The 12,781-nt window shown below is 44.5% G+C and overlaps 1 protein-coding gene across 1 annotated transcript in view; it reads right to left on the reverse strand.

Moving 5' to 3' along the window:
• Mtmr7 (myotubularin related protein 7) overlaps nt 1–12,781 on the reverse strand; it is an 85,676-nt gene that overhangs the window by 22,661 nt on the left and 50,234 nt on the right. Inside the window, exon 7 of the mRNA XM_031339583.1 lies at nt 9,117–9,249. Within this exon, the coding sequence (XP_031195443.1) occupies nt 9,117–9,249 (133 nt within the window). The remainder of the gene's footprint in view (nt 1–9,116; nt 9,250–12,781) is intronic.

Below are 12,781 nucleotides of genomic sequence, written 5' to 3' on the forward strand. Positions count from 1 at the left end.
CCCCCCCCCCACACACACACACACACACGGCTCAGGGATCATCACAGAGGAGGAAAGACTACAGGAGCAATGGCAGGGATGACTAGAACAGTACTGATTTCTGCATCAACAAGACCGCAGCACTATGAACTTGGAGCATGCACAAGACATGCACAAGCTCAAGGCTGACAACATCCCAGCATAGTATGAGGAGGTGGCCCCAAAGCCCCACAGCTAACCGAGCAGCTATGGCCATTAATTACTGCTGGGAAAGCAAGAGGGAGAGTCAGCTTTCTTCAAAGTTGTGGCCTCTGACAGGCCAGTAGATAGTCTTATGCCTACGCATATACTGCCATCACTAAGGGGACACACTGGCTTTTAACATAAAAAAACGAAACTATATTGGGAGGGAATATGTGGTGGTGACAAAGCAGAAGCCAGACAGGAAGGACTGAGTGGGTGATGGTCTTGATTCAAACACACTATATGCATGTAGGAAATCCTCAAACAATAAAAAATAACCTCCACCTTTTATTGTTTTTAGAATCTAACCACCAGATAGCTTAAAGTTACATATACTACTCGCAGCTGGGGCTTGCACTGTATCTCTGTGGACAGTGGTGATGTAGGATGCTTATGGAAGTTTACTTTGATAGACATACCTTTAAGATAAATTGTAAAAGCGAATTACATAAGTAAACTGTAAAAGCATGCATTCCGTCAAACACTCTAGGTCATTAATCTGGATGCAGCTTAAGGTATGAAAAGCAGAGATTTTTCTCCTGTACAGCGAGAAAAAGTCACTCAGAAAGGAAGAAAGATCACTTAGGAAACACAGCACAGAAAAGTTAATGCTCTAATGACTCCCAGAAAGCAATGTAACCACAGTGCACCTCAGGAAGTTTTCCTGAGCTCAGAGAAGATCATTAGCAGACAGACAGTGGAAGCTGATGCAAAGGCCAAAAGCCAGCTCCTAACTGCCACAAGAAAAGCTCAGCCTGGCATATACAACAGGCCCTCCGTGTGGCAGGCTCATCTCAGTCTGTACACACTGCCCAAGGACACAGCCCTGCAGGAAGGGAGGCGAATTCTAGTACCCTCCCTGAGTTTTTAATACTCCCTGGATGCCTGGTGCTTACAACATCCAACCTCAAGTTACAAAATCCAAAACTGTCAACTTAATCCGAAAATACACACATCCCAAGGAGCAGCAATCAGATCTGGCTGACTCCATTAAGTGCATAGAAAACACAGTCATGAAGTGATTTCAGTTAGAGGCCAACACTTGGGTTGATACTGCAGGGTTGGTTAGCATGCATATTTATTTCAGAAAATCTAGCAGGCCTAAGGGATATCTGCCCATTTGAAATGTGTAGCTCAGCCCAGAACAAAGGCTGTTTACCCTCTTTTCCCACAGCAGGCAGAAAGGACAGAAAGTTTAAAGCTCAAGTTTCTAGGCTCTGTAGGTAACCTGGAGATGGCCTGTGCTGACAGTGAGAGGGGAGACAGACGACTGAGCAAGGTGAGAGAGTACACCAGCATCTGTCACAGGAGGGATGGATGGCCTTCTGCTTTCCTGCCATGTCAGCTCATTCCTTCCAGCTCTTGGGTAACCACTCTGCTTTCAAGAACACCGAAATTGCACATGCTTGGGAAATGAATCCTACCCCCGCCCTGGACTTCAGGCAAGGTGACAGCTGAGAGGATGTTTTCCCCTAATGGCCAGTGGCCACTCAAAGCAAACAGCTCTGTGGATGATTAACACACATGACAGATGGGACTACACTTGAAACTGAAACAATTAGTGCCCAGGCTTTTAAATATGAAACTGTTGTGTTTGTTTGGATAAACTCGGGATAAGGGAGAAATACTGATTTGTTCACTCTTGTTGCCAAACCAGAACCAATATTTACAAACCATTTTGCTGAACAAAGTTCATGTCAGCTGACATCACAAGCATATGCCACAGATTGCAGAGAAATGTGCTTGCCAGCCTGGAGCTAGATGCTAAGGTCCCATGATACTGTTTTATATAACAGGGCATTTCTAATGTATGAGCACACAGAACACTGCAAAAAATTAAAAGCCAACATAAGGTGTACTTTAGAACTCAACAAATATGAAAGTCACTCAGAAGAAAAGCAGCTTCGCCTGGTCTCCCCACACACTTCCTCCTGTGCATGTGTTTCACAGGTGAGGGAGGACACAAAGGGGCATGGTTAGGCCTGTCGTCTCTCACAGGCAGATCTCTGCTATATATGTGTCATGGGAAGCAGGGGGAAGCTCGGACCAGCTAGTGTATGCTGCCTGGTTGGTGGCTCGTGTCCAAGTGATCTCAGGGGTCTGGGTTAGTTGAGACTGCTGGTCTTCCTATGGGGTCGCTCTCCTCCACAGCCTCTTCCAGCCTTTCTCTAATTCAACCACAGGGGTCTCCAACTTCAGTCCAAAGTCTGGGTGTTAGTATCTGCATCTGTCTCAGGTAACTGTTTGTTGAGCCTCTCAGAGACAGCCATGTTAAGCTCCTGTCTGTAAGCATACCAGAGCATCAGTTTTTGTCCCTGCAGGTCTCTTAGACAGGACCAATTCTGGGTCAGAGTTTTTGACTGGGATGCAACCCCATCCCTCCACTTGATGCCCTGTCTTTCTACTGGAGGTGGACTCTGCAAGTTCCCTCTTCCCACTGTTGGGCATTTCATTTACGATTCCTCCCTTTGAGTCCTAAGGGGGTGGGGAGGCCTAGCGGGGGTGGAGGGTGGGGGTCCTGTTAGAGACAGTGGGGGAGGAGGAATGGGATGAGGAGCCGTGGGAGGAACAACTGGGAGGGGGCAACAGCTAGACTGCAAAAAACTAAAAGTAATTAAATAAAAACAAAAACACGTTAAAATTAAAAAATAAAAAAGAAAGAAAGAAAGGGGCATAGGATCGGTCTTTCCACACCCTCTAGAACCTAAAACAGTAGCGAGCACTTCTTTCCCTACCTGCCATCTTGACGCATGCCCAAGTGCTACTGATGCTGGCACTTCTTTTTGCAGTCAAGAATCCGAGGCCATTTAGACAGCTCTCAAATGACGAGCATTACAACACTCTCCTTCAGTGGGCAGCATACGAAGTGGTACCACTTGAAAAGAACAAGAGTGGAGTCTGCAGCAGGGAAATGCTTACATAAAGCAGCTGTGTCATCTCACTCTTGTTCTAAGACTCAGAATAAATTTCTGAATTGTATTTAACGGGATAATGTCAACATGACACCCCTCAGCCTTGCCAGTCACACAGACCACTTAAAGAAAACTTTTCACCAGCTGGGGAGATTCTCCATGGAACACCAACAAGACCAAAGACTATTCTTCAAAACATTTCAACTTTTATGGATGATAATGTTTTCTGCAATCTCTAAACAATACCAATATTGTTTGAATAACCTGTTTTTTTATAATAATATAGAATTACATTATATCGTGCAGTTAACCCTAAATTCTGTGCATCTATGTTGGCACTGCTTGAGCTTGTAGCATAGGAAACTGCACATCCATGTGTACATCCAACCTTCCTGGGTACATGCATACATCCAGAGAATAACCATACATGCACATGCGAATGTACATCCACTCATATGTGCTCCAGAATACTACAAACTCACCTGAAGAAGACCAGACAGCAGGCTCACGTGACGGATGCCTGGTAGATTTTGTTACCTTCACCAGTGAATTTTGTTTGTGAAGACAGGTTTACAGATTTATAACATGTAATGGCAGTCCATGCTTACACCTAACCATCGTGCAAACCGAGTCAGTGTGAACAAGAACTGATGGGATTGTAAAGGTGATAAGAGTCTACATAGGAAACTCTCAAGGTGAATGGAAACAGCGGAGGTGAGCCTAGGATGGGCTCTGGGATCGTGATGGAAGAAGGCACACTGGTGGGGTAGAGCTCAAAAGGTGAAGAAAGGCGCACAGGATGCTGGGGATTCCACAATCCCATCACAGTGCAAGCGCTCTGAGGAACCACACACGCAGCAAATCTGGGGTTACATGGTCACCAGCAAACAGATACCGGCTACCAGGCTCCAGCCACAGGCTTATGGAGAACAGCCTGTCTTGTCAGCCTTTAATTTCACATCACATATGTTCTTTTTTGTTTATTCCTTTTAATACTGTTCTACTTACCCAAAATCTTGCTGTCACAACACAATACGAAACTCTAAGAAGTGGGAGGTATCCTGCGGACGGGGGTGTCCTGCTGAAATTCTAAATCCTCACATAATACCACACAGAGTAAAAGCACGCACTCTTGGTCCACTATGTTCCATTCTGAGTCAGGAAACAGTAACTAGGAAAGCCTGCAGGACAGACCATGGCTCAGAAGAAAACTATTTAAAAATGTCTGAAACTGCTGCTTCTGAGGGAAGCCGGAAACTGTACAGAGAGGCTTGAGAGGGTCACTGTGTCATCTACCGTAGCACAGCCAGGAATAGTCCAGCTGAAAATATGGATTTCCCACATGGAAATTATGGCATAGAGCTAAACTCTGAAAAGCAACATTTAGAAACAACATCAAGACAGGTCATGACCTCTAAGTCACCTGATTTTACTACAAAGGTTCCCATAGTTAATATAAGTCTCCAATTCTGAACCTGTGACCCCAGAACTCTTCAGTCTAGTGAACCCCTGGTCTCCTCTCAGTGAGCACTTCCCAGGCTGGCTGACTGACATGGTGTCTTTGTTCCATGACTTTTAGGCCCACTTTCCATCTGCACTGCTACCAGAGATTTCTCTCTCTATTTAATAACTTGCTGGAAAATCTCCACCAGGCCTGACATGTTTGTTAAATTATTTTTGATGCACTTATACTGAGTGGAAATAGACAGTATTATGAGGCAGGAACACACATGCCTTTGCAACTTATCTTCTGAATAAGGAAATTAAGAAAACTGACCTACAGGAAGGCACAGACCTATCAAATACCAGCTGTCTGGACTTACCATCTCAGTGTTTACTTTAAGATATATCACTGCTCATCAAGAGCAAGCAGTGTGGACTTTATACTGAGAACACTTGACAGTCTATAAGGCATCTTATGTTACAAAATCTAGAGAATTTACATGACTTACACACATAGGAATGGAGATCTGCTCAATTTTACACCGACTCAATCAGGAACCCAAACCTAGAACTTTCACCAAATTAGACCTGGGTATTTCCGATATCAGCCTCCTTTTCCTTCAGGCAAGAGCTGAGTGGCTAAGAGTGTAGCACTGGGTTTATGCGAATGAGCAAAAGCCATTCACCTTACCATGCTGAGGCTATGCGAGTCTCTTAGCCTCCATCTGTGGGTCTGTGTCCTTACCTGCCTCAATAATTCACTCGAGCACATGTATCCTTAAAAGCTAGTGTCAAGAATTTAGTCACCTTCCCAAAATACCTTGTCAGCATTACTATGTAGAGAAGTTCTCTGAATTTCTGGCGTGAGAACTAGGAATTAGCAAGGATCATGGTAATTTAATAAGAAGTATTTTGTTCAAATCTTCCTCTATTACATGACCCTGAATGAATGAATTCAGAAGAGAGAAATTTGTACAATGAAAACTACAGTAACTTCTTCTTAGGATGAATGGAAACTGCCTAACCAGATGTGATCCTGGTGAATGTGTGAACACACACACACACACACACACACACACACACACACACGTCAAGGGTATATCAGGTGTCCTCCTTGATCACTCTCCACCTTACATACTGAGGAAGGCTGCCCCTGAACCTAAAACTCTGATCAAACTAGTCTAGCTACCCAACCTGTAAAGCGTAGTAAGCTTTTGAAAAATGTCACTGAAAACTGTAATATAGTAGATTCCTGAACTGGAGAGAATACATTTACAGTTGGCTTGAAGAAGCAATAGAACTGATGAGGGGAAGGGGGACACAGGGAGAAAGGGAGGGACAGAGGGAGGGAAGGGAGGACATGGGAGGGAGGAAGGGAAGGAGATGGGAGGGAGAGAAGAAAGGAAGGAGGGAGATGAGAGGAAGGAGGAAGGAAGGAAGAAGGAAAGAAGAAAGGGAGGGAGGGAGGGAAAGAGGGAAGGAGGGAGGAAGGGAGGGAGGGAGATGGGAGAAACTGTAAGTAGCACACAAAAGGCATAAAAAGAAAAACTGCCCTAGCCATCTTTCCACAAGCCCTTGTTTGAGGACAAACTACACAAAGGGGTTCAGGCTGTTGTGCTACCTCAGCAAGCTGTGATGTTAAACTCTTCTGTGTGCATTACGTGCCTTATTCTTCACACAAAAGGGCAGAAAGCCTTTTCCACAAACACCAAGGATGCATGCAAGACAATCTCCACAGCTAAAGACAGCTGCCTCAAAGCGCCCATTCTAGACTCCTCTATCTACCGATCTTACAGTCAAAGCGCCCGTTTTAGATTCCTCTATCTACCGATCTTACAGTCAAAGCGCCCATTCTAGACTCCTCTATCTACCATTATAACAGTCAAAGCGCCCATTCTAGACTCCTCTATCTACCGATCTTACAGGAGAGTCAGAGCTCCTTTATTCACTGAGAAGGCAATTGTCTCTGTGAGAGAAACTGGAGCTACTATGAAAAGCAATTAAATTATTACAAAATTGCTCTGTGGACCCTCTTGGAAGGTGACTCACAACTTATAAGTTAGAGTTTAAGTTGATGTATACTGACCTCAAGATATGGACCTACAGAGGGTATGAGCTCGCTACTAAATTTCTCTTTCTAATGAAATATCCTGGGGTTCCTACTCACAGACAGACTTCCTACACACTGGTAGCAGAACACAAATAATTCTACTTTCCACTCCATAATCTCCTCTGGCAATATTCCAAACCATGCTTTAGCAAGTCTGAAGAAAGTAAGAGCCATGGGGGAATGCCATTAGCCCCGCCTCCCAGCCTGTGATGCCACGGACCCCTCCCTGTTTGAAGTAGAAAGCCTGGGAAGGCGGGTCTTTACTGCATCACTTCATCAGCTGAGCCTCCACCAGTGGTTGGCCAGGACCCCTGAGAGGCATCCAGAAAGCTATCCCTGCTTACAACTGCACACAACCAGAGGGATATGCAGCAGCACCGTGATCCTGGTGCAACAGAGCCGCCCTCCTGAAATCAGTCAGCCAGAGGACAAGGTTGAAAAACCAAATAAGGGGTAATTTAGACACCAAAGGCAGAGGCCTGCAGTCCTAGGAACAACTTTCTGTACAGAAGAAAAGTGATGATCTGGAAAACCGCCTTACGAAACTGCTGAATGCAAACTGAAGTGTGCCATGTGAAGTTCCCAGGACTGTAACAGTGATGTGCTCTTCTTACAATACAGAGCCTTCTCAGCAGCAGAGCTGGGCTAGCCCACTTCTCTACAGGCAATGCGCTATTTATAGCAGCAGAGCTGGGCTAGCCCACTTCTCTATAGGCAATGTGCTATTTATAGCAGCAGAGCTGGGCTAGCCCACTTCTCTATAGGCAATGTGCTACTTATAGCAGCAGAGCTGGGCTAGCCCACTTCTCTATAGGTAATGCGCTATTTATAGCAGCAGAGCTGGGCTAGCCCACTTTTCTATAGGCAATGCATTATTTATAGCAAGGACAAAATGAAAGTCTCTAGGTGCTTAAGAAACACATATAAATACACCTACATTGTTAGAACTTTGACCTAACAGACAACTGTTTCAAAGGAGGATGAACATAGGGCTGGAAGCTACGTTTTGTTATTATTGTCATCGTTGTCTTAGATGCAAGAATTAGCTTCTTTTAGTGATTTAAAAGCTCATTTATCTACCCCAGTGCTAAGAAGTTATCGTGAGGCCCTATAATACTGAACTAGACCCACAGCCTTTAATCAAATTTCAGAGTGTTGCAGCCAGTGGCAATAAATGTCATGTAGAAAACAAACAAACAAATGAACAAACAAACTGGATAAGTTATTAATTGAATTCTCTCATTTCCCTGCAGGCGCAGTCCTAAAGAAACAACTGATGTGTTCACAGTCCCACAGTGACTAAGGTCAAACAGGGGATGCAGGAGAAAGAGACTGGGTCTCTGTGACACTTCCCCAGGCACCTTTAGGTTCTTACAACACCATTGCCTTGACAGAACAGAGAACTGTTAAGTAACCGAGGGCAGAGGTGCATCCCTCAAAGCAGTTCAGCTCCTTCCTTGTGCCGCTCCATCCCAGACTCCACAGATCCTATCACGACAACCAACTTCCCTAGAATCCACCCCATCCCTGCACATTCTCCTCAAAGACATTCTGGTGTTCACAAGCAAGGCGAAGCTCTGTGGCTTCAGCATCTTCCTCTTTCCTAGTTGCCTTTGGAGGCAGCAGGATCCCTCACGGGACTGCAGGGTCAGGTAGACCTTAAGCAATAATGAAGCAAGTTTTGTACGCAAAGCGTACTTTCTGCTAATGGGTGCGCAGACACAGTAATTCTGCCAGGTCATACAAGCCATCCTTTCCTTTCCTTTCCACGTGAATACATAGGTCCTTATGTGTCTTCACAGTGCTTATGAAGGATGACAGTTGCATGTGCATGTGTGCTCCGGCAGTTCCTGGTATTTAGACATGAGGATCTAGACCAACACTCTACCTATCTATCTATCTATCTATCTATCTATCTATCTATCTATCTATCTATCTACCTACCTACCTACCTACCTACCTATCTATCTATCAGTCACTCAGCAATGTGGGGACAGTTTGTGAACCTAATTTCCACATAGGAACACTGAGTTATTGCTTCAAGGTAGGACTGCTTTCTTTCCAGATGTCTTTGAATGAAAGAAAGTTAAGGAAGGAAGAGAGGGAGAGAGGGAGGGAGGGAGGGAGGGAGGGAGGCTCCTTCTCGCCATGGTTTTATCTAGGATATTAAAGCGCCAGTGTAGAGTCCTGGCTGCTAACCGCCAAATGTTAAACCACTGGATTCCACTACTGGAATGACATGAGGAGGCTGCTAATGTGCTTAAAGAGTCACTGCAACATGATTATTTTCCCAACTGCAACAGATTTCCCAGTTACCACACTTGTTTCACAGTATCATTGGAAAAAATTAAATCAAAAGACTATCTTACCACTTCAGCATCAAAATACTTAACTACTCTTTTAAAGCTGTGCATAACAGAATGGTTTACCTTCCAGCATTTTCTGAAGACTGTTCCTCATGACATGGATGTTCTCTATCCCGATAAACTGAAACTTGATATTGGAATAATTGTCTTCGTTTTCATAGCCTTTCCCTGCAGCACGATTTGCCATTGCATTAAGCTGCAGTGGTCAGCAAAACAAAAGTCATCAATTACATTCAGGACACAGAACAACCACTTAGGAAAACATTGCAAAGACTCATAGACACGTACTACAGTTTGAACCCCTGAAACACTATCCTGAGCTCTCAGTGCAAGCATAAAGGCAGAGCATATGGCACGAGCACTCGTGTGCCGGCCTGGGTAACAGTTCTGACTGGAAAGTATTCCCTAAGTTCTGGAGATGACTCTGCCAGTTTGATGGTGAGGTTGACTTGATGTGGAAGTCTGGCAGAGCCAGTTTAAACTATACATTAAAACTTCCTGACTGTAGCCACAGAGACAGATGTCAATATAAGTCTCCGTGTATTAAATTATCTGCCAGAACTGTAACACAGAGAAATAAGTAGGAATCCTCAAGTAAGAAATACCAGGCAGCAGTGGTTCTTCTCATCTGCCCAACTGAGCCTTCAGCAGGATGACTGAAGAGAGAATGCTGATGGTCAGGCTCCTTCCTATCCAGGCAGGATCCCGATGCCTGATGTGGGAGCGTCAGTCACTTTCATGAGTGTAGAGAAGACCTTGAGATGTCAGTGTAAACTGGTTTCAATGCTAATGGATGCTGATGAAACTGATTAAGCCCACACTGCTCTAACCCTGCACAGTACAGTCAGACAGACAAGTCCTGCCCACGCTGAAAAAGATTTCTCACAGGGATACATGTCTGGGAATGCTCCTCTTGCAGTGTGACTAAGCAGGCTACCATTTATGGAGAACAGCATTCAGTGACCACTATGGTCCTTGGGCCACAAAGGCTAGGGGACTAGCCAGACGGGGGGCTGGGGGATGGGATCTGCTTTTAAGTGTGTATTACAAGTAGTCCTTCAAATAGTTAAGTTTAAAAAGCTAAGTTAAAATGCTTTGGCCCAGACCTTCTAGTTCTGAAAAATCTCATAAAAATAAAGGCCTTAGCATACAGATATCAAGAATGTCTGTGACAAATGTTTTTGTGAACATGGAACCTGCAAACCTATGAATATCTCACCCGAGTGGTAACTGCATAAGCCATGGCATATCCATGCTGTGGAACAGAACCAGGTACCAAAGACAGACCCTGACCTATCTCTCCCCCTTTCTCCCTCACACACACCATATATATACATGTACATATGTGTAAGCTGAGAAAACGTTCATGCAACCACCCACCATTAATACTTACTGATGTATTTATTTACATTCATTAAGAAGAATTAAAGTTACCATAGAGTACACCAATTTGGAAACAATCTCAGAAGGAAAAGAGAGTGGCAAGCGGCAGAGGAATACTATCAACATTACCTCAGACACTCTTGTAGCCTTTCACAGTTACAAGAGGCACATGTTAAGTCAGGACCATAGATGATAAGTATTCGACAATCAGGAAGAAAACACAATACAGCCAGAGCTGAGAGCAAGCCACTGCCACAGGAGTCCCTGCTCATCAGCTCAACTCCTCTGACATCTGTGGGCACTGTCAGCTCTTCAGGAGGCCGACCCCGCTCTACACAAGCAACTCACATCCCTAAGAACAAAGGCCTTAGCCATAACCAAGAAACACTTTAATGATATATCTTACGGGTTATTGTATGTGCTAATATTTTAAGGGGCTTTTTTTCCTTCCAGAAACTATATGTAGATGTTGTTCTCATGGAACTGTGTACTTTTAAAATATCAGGGCAGTTGCAGCTAAACCTCTGTAATGAGCTTCAAAAAAATGCAACAAATCAACAGATCCCAACAAGCCTTAGGTTACCTGAACTACACTTACTTTGCATCTAAATTCAAGGTCCTGCCTTCTCATCACCGCCTCCCAACCCCATCTCCTCTAAACATGTACAACAAACATGTAACAAGCAAAGTGCTCCGACTACTACACTTACTACATATACAATATATGCTCACACTTTAAATAACTAAGAAGTTACAATGGGAGAACTGACGGGCAGTTTTCCTTAAAAGCAAATAGAAGAAAACCTCTTGAAAGTCAGTCTGTAATTCACATAATGAACAGAAGGTGGCAATACTTAATCTGTCATACAAACTACTTTTTCAGGAGCTCCACTTATTTTTTATGTGGCAAAAGCTGAACTTTCAAAGCAGAAACACAGTTTTAGAAATAATAAAAAGGTACTCCAGACTGAGACAGATAGACAGACAGACACGGGAAAGCTGCCTTTAGGAGAACTGGGCCAGAGCCTACAGAGGCTACAGAGATATACAGACTCTATCAGAGTGATCCTTTCCTCTCCTCGTTTGCTATGACCTCGTTTACTTCAACCAGGGCACACTCCTGCAAATACTAGATGATTTTTATTGCCTACAGGTATGATCTACAAATGAGCTTGTCAAAATCTCTCCTTCACTATCTAGTGACCTCTTGGGCATATTTAAGAGTACCAGGATTATATTCAAGTATGAAATCTTGATGCAGGCTAATTTAAAATTTCAACCCATATATGATGCAAAATGGTCTCTTTGCCTGTGTACAGGCTATGTAGACTGATGAGGCCTCTCCCCTCCTGTGGTTCCTAACCGGCTCGCCTCTTCTTTGTAGTTGGTAGAAGGGAACTACATGAAATGAATGCGGCTAGATAAACAGCCCTTTGCAAAACTAAGCAATTACAGAAGCACTGGTTGGCAGTGCTTCTGATTAACACTAATTGGCTGTGTCTGCCTTCTCTGCATAGGTATCCAGAGGGTGAATTTCCTAAGGCGCACATGTAGGCTCCTAGAAGTACATAGTGCCACCTTTCTCTCACATCCGAGATCCACTGTGGCGTGAACCTAGACCAACAGTCTTACCAGCTATACTAGCCCAATGCCTTCTCTGGGGACCTTCAGTATAGGTCAGCTGTGTTAGCAAGGTTTTATCAAGTTTGTTAAGGTACAAACTAAGTCAAAGGATATTTCTCCATCCTTGCACTGACAAAGAACAGGACTGAAGCCTGTCCCCTCACCTGCCACAAAACACAAATGTCTCTCTCCCATTCTCCTTCCTCTGTCAATGGCCACCTTCAAACTTTATGCATACAATCAGGAAGTAAGACCCCAGGTTCCTACTTTTTAGGCACCCTAATCTTCATAGCTGTATCTTGAACATGTCTGCATGGGACCCAGTGAACAGACATGACCTCATTACCAGAGAAAGAGAGAAATACCCTATGACTTCCTGTTACACAACAAAACATCCACTGGCACCATGACATTAAGGCCACAATCACAAAGCAGTCCTTGGAGTTGGGGCATGACACAAGGCCAATCACTACTGAAGCAGGCAATAGTCTCAACCTCGCCCCTGCTTTCGGGACTCACTCTTCCTCCATAGCTTAGGCAAGTGACAGCCTTCCCTTCTCCCCTGCCTTCGGGACTCTTCCTCCATCGCTGGTTGGTACACAGCACACAGCTTACAGCCCCTCCTGCTCCTCTGGCCTTGAGGTGACTTTGGCTGAGCCTGGAGCTGGCTCTTCAGCCATGTCTCCTGTTCCACTGCGTGTGCGATCAACTGAGGTGTCAAC

This window comes from Mastomys coucha, unplaced genomic scaffold (assembly GCF_008632895.1).
Source record: "Mastomys coucha isolate ucsf_1 unplaced genomic scaffold, UCSF_Mcou_1 pScaffold22, whole genome shotgun sequence".
In the NCBI taxonomy this organism is placed as follows: Eukaryota; Metazoa; Chordata; class Mammalia; order Rodentia; family Muridae; genus Mastomys; species Mastomys coucha.